The sequence below is a fragment of the Gadus macrocephalus genome, chromosome 15 (genome assembly GCF_031168955.1).
Source record: "Gadus macrocephalus chromosome 15, ASM3116895v1".
Lineage (NCBI taxonomy): Eukaryota > Metazoa > Chordata > Actinopteri > Gadiformes > Gadidae > Gadus > Gadus macrocephalus.
In genome coordinates, this window is record NC_082396.1 from 21,663,397 (window position 1) to 21,677,551 (window position 14,155).

General features: G+C 41.7%; 2 protein-coding genes across 5 annotated transcripts in view; both read left to right on the plus strand.

The window, feature by feature from the left end:
* cbr1 (carbonyl reductase 1) overlaps window positions 1-9,254 on the plus strand; it is a 54,738-nt gene extending 45,484 nt beyond the window's left edge. For 3 of the 4 annotated variants that reach the window (XM_060073434.1, XM_060073435.1, XM_060073437.1), the window contains 6 exons: window positions 5,635-5,749; window positions 6,259-6,428; window positions 7,046-7,153; window positions 7,245-7,453; window positions 8,614-8,667; window positions 8,843-9,254. In XM_060073434.1, coding sequence (XP_059929417.1) covers window positions 5,637-5,749; window positions 6,259-6,428; window positions 7,046-7,153; window positions 7,245-7,453; window positions 8,614-8,667; window positions 8,843-9,016 — 828 coding nt within the window. In that variant the 5' untranslated portion in view covers window positions 5,635-5,636 and the 3' untranslated portion in view covers window positions 9,017-9,254. Of the gene's footprint in view, window positions 1-5,393; window positions 5,428-5,634; window positions 5,750-6,258; window positions 6,429-7,045; window positions 7,154-7,244; window positions 7,454-8,613; window positions 8,668-8,842 lie in introns of those variants that run through there. The other variant, XM_060073433.1, reaches the window with a different exon arrangement.
* Window positions 9,255-11,012: 1,758 nt separating this feature from the next.
* Window positions 11,013-13,770, plus strand: LOC132472968 (uncharacterized). The gene is made up of 3 exons (XM_060072867.1): window positions 11,013-11,202; window positions 11,595-12,715; window positions 12,796-13,770. The coding sequence occupies exons 1-3, from the start codon at window positions 11,013-11,015 to the stop codon at window positions 12,937-12,939; spliced, it is 1,455 nt and encodes a 484-aa protein (XP_059928850.1). The 3' UTR covers window positions 12,940-13,770.
* Window positions 13,771-14,155: the final 385 nt, after the last annotated feature.

Sequence of the window (14,155 nt, forward strand, 5' to 3'; positions counted from 1 at the left end):
TGACAATGAAGACGAGGATCAACACAACAGAAACGTGATGTCTGAAAGGCTACCGAGGCCGCGTAATGATTTCTTTAAATTTCCTGACCATATTTTAATTTAATTTTATCGCCTGCAAAGACATTACATTTTGAATTTGGTGGAAGAATTACTTTACTACTTTATAACTCCTCTCCTTGTTCCCTGTATCAATACCCGCCATGACGTCGTACTAGTGCAACTATCTTGCCGTTATTAACAAAGATCCTTTGTCAACAGTCTCTGTTAATGTTTAAAGTAACTTGTTCTATCAATCACATGCACATTCTGAGTGCAGAAACTGACGATTGCAGATCGAAAATCTGATTTACAGAGCCGTTAGGATTACGTAAGTTAAGATAAGATAGGAGGCTAAAGATAAGATAGGAAACGGCCAAAAGGTTTAGGGACTGCTTCTGTAATAGGAAGTTAGGATTTTTCCGACCTTTGAGTCCCTAACTTAAGTTAGGATGAGAAGTTAGGATTTTTTCTGTAATGAGGCCCCAGGCCCTATGTCCAAAATTCCGAATTACCCCCTTAACTTCTTGAAGTAGCTTGGCCACTATTTCTGGGGTATTTTTGTGGCTAAACACAGCGCAGCCATTTGTAGTATAGAGAATATCCCTGCAACATACTTGAACTTGTAGGCCTATCTTTGGAATTTTGAGACTTATTAATCACAGATTCAATCCAAATTTGAACACACATTTGCTTGAAAATTGGTTCAACTTAAACATGCATGTTGAAATTGAATGAACTACTTTTGCTGTGTAACTTAGCTTGTTCGCCTACATTTGACTGGGTGGTAGGTTTTGTGTAGTGAAGCTTTATTTATGGTAGAGTAACTGATAGCTCAGTTTAATTTCCAAGTAGCTTGCCCAACACTGTTAAAATTACACAACGTAGCCTACCTAGAGCGAAGGAGATAAGTTCCCTGCTGGCATCGATGAGGTGTACAGTAACGCAGAGGTAGTTATCGTTATTGACAGATGTCCAATGGTCCCCAGTCAGTGCTACACACGTCGCCTCTTCCATCTTCTCATCTTTTGCGGCTTTCTCTGCGGCGTGCTGGTCATGTCTTCTCCTCATGATAGTTCGCCTCGCAGATAGTTTGTAAGATGGGTCACCTGTGGCCACCTGAAGAACAAGCTCGAGCCCATCATCTTCAACCACGCTGATGGGCCGGCAGCTGGTGGCAATCCACTGAGTGAGGAGATTAGTTAGATAGTCTGATAGAGCTGTGCTGACGGGCTTGCCTCGGTTTCACTCAAACATAGTAGTTTGACGAACACGACTCTTCCCCTGCGCTACAGCAGTGCTTGGTCCGGCATGTTCCGCAATAGCTTAGGGATGCTTTGCGTTTAGGTGGTACTTGAGACTGGAAGAGCTCCTACAGTAAACTAATTCCGCATTGCACAAGGTGCAAAAAACCTTAGTTTTGTCGAGGTTTCCCTTGGGAAGCTTCTTTAAATTAAATTTTCCCTTTAGCAAACACGGAGGCTTCATAGCTGCATCCATGTCAGCATGTCACGTTTGATGTGGTAATTTCACAGTAGGCATACACAGGTTCGAAGTCTGACTCGTTCCTGCCCCCTACAGTGCAATTCGCCAGGTGTTCACCCAACTATGACAGTAGATTAACGGCGATATTTTTTTTATCGCCGATAAAGAGTCTCGCGTTAACGCAGCCGTTAACGCCCCACCACTAATATATCTATAATTTGTTTTGTCTTGCTTCGCCCTGAAGTGACTTATTTTCGTGCACACGCCCAGACTCCCGTTACCTCCGCTATCATCTCTATGGTAACGCTGATAAACATTACCCAAGTTCGCTGGTTAACAGTTCCAACACCAACACCAACACAATCAAACATGGTGGATAGCAAGAAAAATTGCAGACAGTACAATGGTAATTACATAAATTATGGATATATTAATTCACCCATAAACAGCAGTTTAATCATTGTTCCTTCTCTGCGATCACGTTTTCTCAAATGAGGCTATGAAACCCTCTCGTTACAGGAACATTTATTTAAAAAACATCCGGACAAGGCATCCTAAGATCCGGCGTACTTCAAGTCTCTGAGGGATCGGCATTCAAGGCGTCCCACAGTCAACACCCTGTTCGCCCGGAACATCAATCAAAGTGAAAGCGGGTTGTTGGCCTCTTATAACATAGCTTTATTAATTGCCAAGTCTGGCCTACCGTTCACTGTAGGCGAGTCTCTGGTAACTCCACCAATAAAAGAGACTATCTCCCCAGTCATGGAGCGGGACGCTGCGCCAGTCATCAAGGCCATCCCGCCCAGCAATGATACTGTGGCCCGACGCATACGGGAGATGTCGCTTGACACTGAGGAGGAGCTGTGTGCCACCTTACGTGGGTGTCCCTTCAGCATCCAGCTTGATGAGACAACAACTGCCGACAACAATGCCCTCTTAATGGGCTATGTTAGGTATTTGTCTGGGGGGGATCTCAAGGAGGACTTCTTGTTTGGGAAGTATCTCACCACCGACACACGAGGGCAGACCATCTTCAACATTCTTTTCACAAAATCACCTAGGCTACACACCAATAAAATAACTTACTGTACTGACATTCAGGTGTTGGATGAACTGACTGATGGCCATCTGCTGGTTTACCGGGACCACTTGATGGCAGTCAAGGCCGATATGGAGGTCCGTTTCAGAGATCTGGACCAGTTAGCCGTCCCCAATTGGGTGATGGAGCCGCTCCAACACGATGCCGCCACTAGTGAGGAGGCTACGGCAATGGCAATGGCAACGTTCCGTAACTCGGGTTGGCGAGCGTTGTGGCTCACCCATGGCCAGCGTTTCCCTCTGTTGTGGGAGAGAGTCCACCTTCTGCTCCTCGCTTTCCCCACATCCTATCTTGTGGAGCAGGGCTTCAGCCAAGCTCTGCACATGCAGTCAAAGTACCGCAACCGCCTAGACCTGGTTAGCTCTGGCGCTCTCCGGTTGAAATTGACCTCACAATGTCCAGACGTCAAGGCGCTGGCAGCGGGCCACCAAGCACAGGGCTCTCACTAATTTTGTTTTTGTAGCCCGTTTTCGTCATTCCTCTTGCAGTTGTTCATTTCCAGCTGCTCCATACTCTCCACAAATAGACTGTTGCATTTAGACTACCTTATTAGGACTCACACACGCGATCTGTTTCATGATTTGTTCATGATAGTTAACTGTTCCCTTGATTATTCAGGTGACGTGCATGTGTTGTTCACGTAATGTGCACATGATTTTTGTTGACACGTCTTGTAGCCTACATTTAATGTTCCTTTTGATTTAAAATAAATTACATTACAACCAATAGTGATGTGGTCGTGTTTTTTTTCTTATCCAACCAGCCTCCCGTCTGCTTAATAAAACAGGGAATATTTTTTTGTGTGGGTGGGGGCGCCAGAGGATCAGAGTAAGGTCAGGGGGGCGTTTGCTCAAAAAACGTTGAGAACCACTGCTCTAGCAGGATCGTAAAGCCAACATAAAAGTACAGTCAAATTTGAAAAGATAAACCCTACATTCAGTCATTCATACTGTATAGAATCTGATAACCCCATACATTCAGTCATTCATACTGTATAGCTCATAAACCCTACATTAAGGCAGCCTTTTTATGGAAAAAATCATCGCAATTATTTTGTTCAATAATGAAATCACGATTATTTTTCAGTTAGAAAACATGATGCAATGTTCAGCATTTCTCTCCAAAAAATACTTTGTTACTGAGAACTTAAACAAAATGGTCAAATAGAAAATGTTCAAATAGAAAATAATGTACAGTTATATGTATCCAGCTGCAATTTCTATAAAACATTTAATGATTAAAATAAATAAACCTACAAATATATAAATAGTTTGAACTCGATTATATTACTTTGGTGATTGTTTGACGCTAAAATCGAAATCGCATAAAAATCGATTGCGCTAGGAAGGAATTGTAAACCATTCCTTCGGATTCCCTATCCTTGCACACAGATTTACACATCAAGGTATTTTTTCTACCATGTGACCCCAGAAGGGCTCTGTTAAAATTACGTTTTCCTCAAATTTTGCTGTATTCTATGTCGTGACAGCCTTTCAACATCAATCCCTGGAGTCCAGTTTAACCTCAAAATGAAAGAGAAAGTGATTGTTGCCGTTTGCGGAATCCTGGAGCTCTATCTACATAATATAATGCATAATATCCTGTCCAAAAGCTGTGGGTAGAATATTCTACACTCGTGCTCACAAGAGCACACAATTTTGACCGCGCAAATTTCAAAACACTCATGCAAGTGTATTGAGGATATTGGAGGAGGAGGAGGGGCTCTTTTGTGATTGTTAATCATGGCCGAGATAACCACCATTGCAAGTGGTTTGTTTATGGTTCATAACATCATCCGTAGAAACACACAGCTTTTGGCACTGATATTGTATATTATATTGTACAGATATTATATAGATATAAAGCTCCGGGAGTCCGCGAACGTCAACAATCACTTTCTCCTCCATGTTGCGATTCACTCTGGACTTCAGTTGGCTGTCATGAAAAAGCATCACGCGAAATTCGCGGAAAAGTTATCATTTTCAAACTGAGCAAAGTGTTTTCGCAAGTAGAATCACACGAAATGCGCCTCATTCTACCATTCCACCAGGATGTTCCTGCCGCTTCATTCGAGCCATTCACGCCACAGCTTTTTCAGCTGAAAAATGTGCATCTAAACTAGGGCCCGACCGATATTGATTTTAGAGTGCCGATGCCGATTATTTTCAGAGAAGAATTACGATTACGATTTAATCGGCCGATTATTATTATTTTTTTAAAAAGCATATAAAACGTAGTTTTTGATACCTTAAATATACTTAAAACACTTTTGACGACCATGTGAATTGAATGCAGAACCTTTGAGTGTTTTAGAATACATTTACAGTCAAAAATTTGTGTAATTTAAAATGTAAAATAAATAACTAACTCCCAATGTGCTGCGCTCGTGAGCCGTGACTAACACGTGCGTGCTGAGCAGTATGGTCTCACCGTTAGAGTCTACAGTATAACAAATTAACATGTCCTGGGACCTAAAGAAAACATGCTCAAACAACGCGTCTTGTGTACATTGGTGAGGTGAGCGCGCAGCTGCCTGAGCGAGCGTGCTTTCATGTTGTACGGTAAAATTCAATCTCCTCTTTTTTACTCCAGCTAAAGTTGTTAGTTAGCTAGGCGAGTAGGAGCGCAATCTGCAGGATACTAAGCGCAATAACATTTCTAAAAAATAAAAAAAATAAAAATCGGTTGTAATCTGCGTCTTTTTGGCAGATGTCGATTATTTTCAAAAAGGCTATAATCGGCCGATTAAATCGGCAGGCCGATGAATCGGTCGGGCCCTAATCTAAACATGCCTTGGAATCGACTTTGTATGCATTCGTGCTGCTCCTTCATCGTGAACGCACCTTTCTGCGAGTAGAATATTTGCTTGGCTTTTGGTATGAACGCACCTTAAATTGTTTTGATGAGGCTATTAATGATGTGGAAAATATCAACGTTCAACCTGCCCTCAGACTGCAGCCTATGTAGCCTACTCCTTTATAACTATTCTCTTCTCTTCCTCACCTTTCCCGCAGACATGTCTACTAAGGTTGCCGTGGTAACGGGCAGTAACAAGGGGATTGGTCTAGCCATCGTCAAGGCGTTGTGCCAGCAGTTTGAGGGTGTGGTCTACGTCACCGCCAGAGACATGTAGGACCACTGGAAGATAATACTGTACTGCTTGTGATAAAGCATTTGATAATTACCTCTTTATTTGTTTACACCATTTAAAACTTTTCTGCATGTATTTATTTTGAATATTTATAAGTTCGCCAGATAAGGCACAACTACATAATATACTTAGTTACCTCTGTGTAATAGTGAGAAACATTGGATCTTCTTATCTTTACACAGTACAGAGAACAAGGCATATTCAGCAATATTGTAGATATGTGCAAAAATCGCAGTGAATCGCATGTTCGGTACTAAAACATCTGATATTACATAAGTGTAGGCCTATGCAATTGGATATAGAAAATGAATTTCCAAATTTTGCAAAAAAACATGACTTTCAAAAACAAAAGCCATGATCGCAAAGTGGATTTGCATTGACTTTGAAAATTTGACCCAATTTGGTCAACAAAGGGCTGAATATAAATTAATCTCAATAAATCAAAAGTGAGTTAGAGTTAGTTTGAGGCATTTTTCTGTGGTTCTAGTGGACGTGGAAAGGAGACCGTGGAGACCTTGGTGTCGGAAGGACTCAAACCCATGTTCCACCAGCTGGACATCAACGACCTCAGCAGCATCACGGCGGCAGCAGCGTACTTCAAAGACAAGTACGGAGGTGTAGACATTCTGGTCAACAATGCTGGGATAGCATTTAAAGGTACTGCTGGTTAGTTTCTTGTGCAATATTGTGTTATTATTTTCATTGTCTTCAGCAGGGCAATTGTGACAAACCATTTCCTTTGTGATTAATAAAGTACTCTGAATCTTAGTTGAATCAGATTCTGAGTACTAGGATGTTATAATATAATTAGGAAAATATCCTAATTATATTATGCAAGTAAGGTGTCATTTGAATGTCCATTTCTGTTGTCACTTACGTAACTCTGGAGGTGTAAAGAGAGATCAGAAAAGGGCAAGGGAGCAGATTTAGTCACTAAACAACCCCAAAATCGTCCCCTATTTCTATATTTAGACACTGACAACCCAAAAATCCTCCCCTATATCTGTCTTCCCTGCCTCCCTACATTTCAACACCCTTTGGAAGAGTTGTATTCAGGTGCCTGTGATTGACATTCAAGATGGTCAGAAATAAGCTGGGAGTAGTCTTAAAGTCTTCAATGTCTCTTACAGAGTCAGGCTTATTAAACTCTAAACAGATATTCTCCTGTCTAAATATATTATCATTTTCAATCGTGTTCTTGTTATTCTTGCTTGGAGCAGATACAACACTGTTTGTGTACTTACATGTAACTCTGTTTACATCTTGTTATGTAGGAGCAGACACAACACCGTTTGCCGTGCAGGCAGAGGTGACGCTCAAGACCAACTTCTTTGCCACCAGAGACATGCTGACCCACTTCCTACCACTTGTTAAAACTGGAGGTACAGCTAATAAACCACATGGCGGCATGGGGTGTGATAGATTGCTATTAATAATATTTTTTTTTTTTTTCATATATGTGTGTGTGTGCAGGTCGTGTGGTGAACATCTCCAGCTTTGTCGGCTCCCGTACTTTGAATCAATGTAGCCCCGCCCTCCAGGAGCGTTTCCGTAGTGAGGACCTATCGGAGGAGGAGCTAGTGGGACTGATGCAGCGATTCGTTGAGGAGACCAAGAAAGATGAGCATAAGAAGGGGGGCTGGCCCGACACTGCGTACGGAGTGTCCAAGACCGGTGTGACTGTAAGACTGATAGGTTTCTCTGCAATCCATGGATATTCCAGCACTGGGTCCTGATTGGGTCCTTATGCGGGCCCCTCAGGGTTTTTGAATTATAGCCTTAACTGCTAACCATGAAAAAGGGTATCAATTGAAGATACCAAGTATACTAATGTATGTGTGCAGCTCTCTCTCTCTTTCTCTTTAAGGAATAATGCTGAAGAGAGAGAGGACAGAGCGATGGACAGACCAGAGAGTTGAACACTCTAACATTTACCGTTTTAAAAGCAGTATTACAGACTAACATCTGAAGTCTAATGGCTTCAAAGAAATGGTCCAGTGTAACAATCCACTTTTAGGAATAATCCACCTAACCCTAACACCTAAAAAAGTACAAACATACAAAACTCTAGTCAGAAATCAGTCAGATAGTTTCACACAAAGAGTTGAAACATCGTCAAGTCGACGGTCAGTGAGTTAGACATCCATTCAGTCAGAGTTTAGATCTAACAAATGAGCCTGGCCTCTGGAGACCATAGAGTGGCGAAGTCACGCCCCTTCCGGTAGAGCCCATGGGACCTCTGAGATCGAAAATATGAATGGGTTTCAATGGAGAGAAAGTAATTATTTTCTGGTCCCAGTCTTTATATGCCCCGGATTACACATATGTTGTTTGTGGATTTAAATGATAATTTTTCATGCAAAGAAAACTCGAAGTTTGATAATGTTAGGTTTTTTCCAAGGGGCGGATGAAAGCATCAAAAGAGTTGAAAACCATTATAAGTTGGGGCATGTGGAGAGTTTCAGTTATGCCGATGGGGAGATTGTCGGTCTTGTCCACGCCAGTCGCAGGGAGCGTGACGGCACATACGAGACATGTAGTCTTTCTCATTGTGTTTTTTCTACAGCTATTAACTGAACAATTGCACAATGAACGATCAAACTCTTGACAGGAAACATTTTCATTTAAACCCACAAACAACATATGTGTAATCCGGGGCATATAAAGACTGGGACCAGAAGATAATTACTTTCTCTCCATTAATATTTTTCGATCTCATATTTTTCGATCCCATGGGTTCTAACGGAAGGGGCGTGACTTCGCCACTCTATTTATATCTTTCCTTTGTTCTTTCTTTCTTTTTATCTGTATATTTTTTTTATTTTCTGTATTTTATCTCCAGGCACTCTCTTTTATCCTGGCCCGCAGACTGTCCAGGGAGAGACATGGAGACAAGGTCACTATATTACAACTATATCCATATCTAGTAATTTCTCCATATTAATCCAAAGTTCATAGCGTATTCAGTTATGTTCTGTGTTCCACTGCCCAAGTGTGCCTTTATCCTGTTATGCCTTCCATAACACTCGGGTAACATCTGATCCATGTTGGTTTTGTGTTCATCACGATAGATTTTGCTCAATGCCTGTTGCCCAGGCTGGGTGCGTACCGATATGGCCGGCACCAAAGCCCCCAAGTCACCAGAAGAGGGCGCTGAGACTCCAGTCTACCTTGCTCTGCTCCCCCCTGATGCCAATCAGCCCCATGGGCAGTTTGTGTCCGACAAACATGTGCAGCCATGGTGAAAAGGACAAGACACCAGTGTGTTCTTATAAAAAGTAAACAATATTACATCTCCAACAATTTGATTTGAATATTATGGCCTAAGACAATTATAGCAACTAATCTGTTTCCATAGCCATCATCACTTTTGTTTCAAGAAGTATGGTTTTGTAGAACATATGTTTCTTTAGTATGTCCAACACTAACCTGAACAGATTTTAAATCATGTTTATGCTTTTAATAAAATTTGAATTTCCTTTTCCTTTTCTAATTAGCATTTTATTCTGTGCAAGAACAAAGAAAACTACACTGCAAATAAAAATATACATTGATCCAAAACCAAACATGGGTCAGTAAATCTAAATAGCGGTTGACCTTTGTATGCGTTTGTTGCAGGAGGAAAGATTGCCCGATGCACTCTGTCTTTTCGTCATAGTCTAACTTGTAAAACCTCACAATAAGGGCACGTTAATTAACCTTAATGCAATAATAAGCATTATTATATAGCATGAACACAGCTTTAGCGTAAAAGGTTAGTGGGTTCCGGTTAATTCTATCAGATCATTTATAAATGAATACCTTAACGTGAACATCATTAGTAAATTATTACTAAACAGATTATAAGTGGTTATTACTGCATTAACTAATGGTAAATCATTGTTAATTAATGTACCCTTATTGTAAAGTTACTGTTTACAGGTTTTATTTGCTTTTGAGCTTTTACCTCAAACTTTTACCTTAAACTCAGACTTGTTTAGTCAAAGTTTCAACACAATATTTTCATGTCATAATGAGACCCCAGCCAAATTAGTTCCTGCTCTTCGTCAGCAGAATCAGTTTTCAGCCATCATCGAGATGATCCTCCTCAAGTAACTAGGGCCTTGAGCTCTTCCAAACTTTTTGATGAGATCTGGCTGTACTGCCCTACAAAGGCAAAGTGCAGTAACTACGTATTTTGTCAAAATTGAGTTCAGACTGAAAATGGGTTTTATGTCACCTTCTTTGTCTTGAGACAAAAACTCTTGGTCCAACTGTGTCCCGTTTTAGAGAAATCCCTATGTAAAATTTGCAGTAACTACAAAATCCAACCCAATACCAAGGCTAAACGCAGTAAGTGAAGTTACTGCGTTCTGCCTTTGTTCACCCGGTATTGACACAGTAGATACTGCGGTCTGCCTAAGTAGCGCACGCCCCATCCGAATCTACTGTACGCACGGCATTCCCGCTCTCACACACCACCAACAAGCAAACAAGCTATACGCTATCCTAAAACTGATCATGGCACAATCCAGAGGAAAACTCATGGTGGAACTTGCTTTGAAACGCAAGTATCCAGACAATGGTAAGGACGATGGATAAATATCAAGAACTGACCTAAATCTATTAAACCATTTTAGCCTACCTGCTCCCTTGAAGCCTGTAGCATCTTTCCACTCTGGAAACGCTGTCATAGTCCAATTACGATCACGTCGCTGTTTACTTCTCATTCCACACGCTACATCACATGGTTTAGGTAAATTATCGCGTTGTCTAAAGGATAGCCAATGAAGTTCAAGCAGAAAGTCGCAAACCCACCATCGAGATCAGTCGACTTCTTCGTCACTCATTTTGACGTTAGATCTAGTTTGGAATATTATTGCCAAGTATTTTTTTTCGGTGCGGATAGTCAACGTTTTCCAATAATTCTACTTTCTTGAGCGTCATGTAAACGCACTGACTGACCAGAGGGGCGGGTCTCACTGGCCGTGACCCAGGGCACACGGTCTAATGAACAACACAACTTTTTCTCATGCAAACGCATGAGAACTATTTCTAGGAATCTACATATAAGATATACAGGATGAATAAAATGTGCATACTAATTATGAGGAAAAAACTAATACTTAGAATACAAGGAAAGTTATGATAATCACATTCTTCTTTTATGATTTTGCAGTATGTCATGAGAGAGCCCAATTTCAACCAAACAGTGAGGATGAGACACTGAGGGAAGAGTACCTTAAAGGCTTGTTAGCCTCAATGGAGGCAGAAGTTGAGGGCCATTCGACCCAGGGTTCAGAAGTGAATTATTTTACAGCTCACAGGGAAGAACAGTGCATGGTGAAGGGAGATGGTTGTTATGAGGAGGAGGAGGAGGAGGAGGAGGAGGATGTGGATGAAGGGGATGTAACGTATGTGCCAGAAAATGAAGGTGATGAGGATGAGGATGGTAGCGATGAAGTTAGCACCAGCATTAACCGTCAAGAGCCATCCTCGGCTGACAAACAAAAGACCCCACAGCTTAGGAAGCCTTGTGGCCTAATTTGCAGAAAGAAGTGCACATCCAAAATAACAGAGGGCCAGAGGAGTGCAATATTTGGTGCATATTGGAAGATGCCCTATGCAGATAGGAAAAGCTTTATGTTCCATATGATGTCAAAAGAAAAGACAAAGCGACTCACCACAGGGGGCCCAAGCAAGCGCAAGCGGTCATACAAATACCACCTTAAGGATGACCAGGGCCAGCGACATGAGGTGTGCAAAGCAATGTTTTTATCCACCCTAGGGTACCACTCGAAAAATGACTAATAACGACGGTTTTTGGTGGTGCTGACTCCTCAGGTCTAACCCCACCGCCAGAAAGAAGGGGAAGGCATACTCCAGCTAACAAGATCGACTTGACTCCAATGTTTAATCACATTGAGTCATTCCATCCATCCATCAGCCATTATAGGCGAGAGCATGCCCCGAACAGGAGGTATCTGCCAAGTGACATCACCATCAAGTCCATGTTTCAGGATTACAGGCAGAAGTTCACAAAAGGCTCCTATGAAACCTACAGGAAGGCCGTAAAGGAGCTAAACATCAGCTTCACAAAGCTAGGGGAGGAAGAGTGTGAACACTGCCTGCGGCACGAGGTCCACCTAAAGCAAGATCACCAGGCTGATGCCCCTAAATGCCACAATTGTCTAAAGTGGGAGGACCATAAGAAGAGAGCAGTGAGTGCAAGAACTCATTATCAATTGGATGCAGAGAAGGAGCAGGTGGATGAGGTCATCCGTAGTGTGGACTTACAAAAAGTCATCATGCTGCCCCGAATGCCTGGAGTGAAGACAGCAGTCTTCACTCGTAGAATCACTGCTTTCCACGAGACCTTTGCAAGTGTTGGCAAATTCAAACCTTCAAAGAAGAAGACGCTGTCTGTGGTATGGCATGAGGGGATTGCTGGCAGATCAGCAGCAGAGGTGGCATCTGCGTTTGTCACCTCCCTTCATCAGGAGAGGGATGTGCGCTTTGTAAGTTACTGGGTGGACAACTGCACATCACAGAATAAGAACTGGACCCTTTTGACCACTTTGGTTAAAGTTGTAAATCACGCCGCCAATAACATCCAAACAATTACCCTGAAGTATTTCGAACCAGGACACACTTTCATGAGTGCGGATAGCTTCCACCATGGAGTGGAAAAGGCAATGAGGAAGCAACCTGGAGGTGTCGTCTTGGACTTTGAAGACTTCAAGGGAGTAATTGCATCGTCCAATTCTGGCAGGGTGAACGTAGTGGACCACCAGTGCACAAACTTCCTTGCCTGGAGCAGCGGCCACTCAGTGACCAAACTCAAAAAGGTGCCAAATCTGTCTGGAATGGCCATCATCCAGCTGAGAAGGGGTTCCAGGAGCATGTTCATCAAAATGGCTCATGATGAAGTAGAGTACACAGAATGTGACTTTCTCATGAAGAAGGTAAGACAGCATAAGATATATCGCATGAAGAACTTTAAACATTGTACAACATGCAATTATATGAAAATCTTGATTGACAGGTGACCTTGGAGTACCCTGGGCAGTTGAGACCTGGAGACAAGGGGGTAGAGAGGGAGAAGAAGATGGACATCATCGCTAAAATCTGCCCAATGATGCCCCCACACCGCCGTCACTTTTGGGAGAATTTGGCTGAGGAGGAGTGAAAAGTGAAAGTGAAAAGGAGCGAAAATAAATGTGCACGCACACGCACACACAAAACACACCCACACACTACACGTTTTCTCTCTCTCTCTCTCTCTCTGGCACGCTCACATGTTGTATGTTGTTACTGTTTGGTTTCTGTTATCTGTTATCCTTATCTGTAGTTCTTATGGATATTATTATAGTTCAAACTAATGTACACTTACTTTAATACACACATGTATGCACATGTATTCAAGAGTTCCACTGAATCACTTATCTAAGCTTCCCACTGGCTGCCACCATGCAGTAGCCCCTACACACACACACACACACACACACACACACACACACACACACACACACACACACACACACACACACACACACACACCCCCTTCTCAGCCCCTGAAAGCACTGAGGCTGCCTCATTTTCTTTCTAAATGCTTGTTGTTCTGCCTTTTTGACTGATTTAATTTGTATATTTCCAAGTGCAGTTTTGGAATTTAATGAATACATTTTCCAATTAAAATGAAAATCCACAAACCAAAATACTATTGATTGTGTGTAAAATGTTAAGTATATTTGGGAAGATAATGACAATGTTGATGACCAAAAAACGCAATTGAAGGGTTTGATTTCAAAACGCTATATATTGTGTAACCCCAGTGATGTCAACAAAATAGCATTTTTGTTGTTTTGTTAAAGTAAAGATACATCACAGAACACTATTCCAACTGCAGGTTCACTGATATAACCTAGAACTTTTTTATATAAAAAAAAGATTCATGAAAATTCATTACAATTGTGGATATAGCGTGTTAGAACCAAACTCTTCAATTGTTTAGGGCTGCGATGTGTGCGATACTCTCACCCTATTAAAAACCTTCATAAACGAAGCAAAAGCCAATAAAATAAAATAAAAATGCATAATACAAAAAAGTTACTTTCAGAACACATTTCAATCGTAGATACTGCACTTTGCCTTTGTAATAGTACTCTAGTTGTTCGAGGTAATACAAAGGCAGAGTGCAGTATCTACAATTTTGGGGTCAAAGGTCATATCGTCTGTCTTTTCTTTTTATATACAATTTTCCTTCCTATGAAGGTGTTAATTGAAAGTATCACCACTATTGTACCTGCAACAGGTTTGGCCGGCCAGTATGAAAACTTTGAAGGCATTTTTCTCAGTTTCAATGTTGGCGTAGTTACTGCACTTTGCCTTTGTAGGGCAGTGTA

Bases quoted from the DNA above. Each gene is read 5' to 3' on its own strand.
- LOC132472968 (XM_060072867.1), top strand. From the start codon at position 11,013: ATGGAGGCAGAAGTTGAGGGCCATTCGACCCAGGGTTCAGAAGTGAAT. The intron at 11,203-11,594 runs GTAGCGATGAAG...CTGACTCCTCAG, and splicing joins AGGTGATGAGGATGAGGATG to GTCTAACCCCACCGCCAGAA. The intron at 12,716-12,795 runs GTAAGACAGCAT...CTTGATTGACAG, and splicing joins GTGACTTTCTCATGAAGAAG to GTGACCTTGGAGTACCCTGG.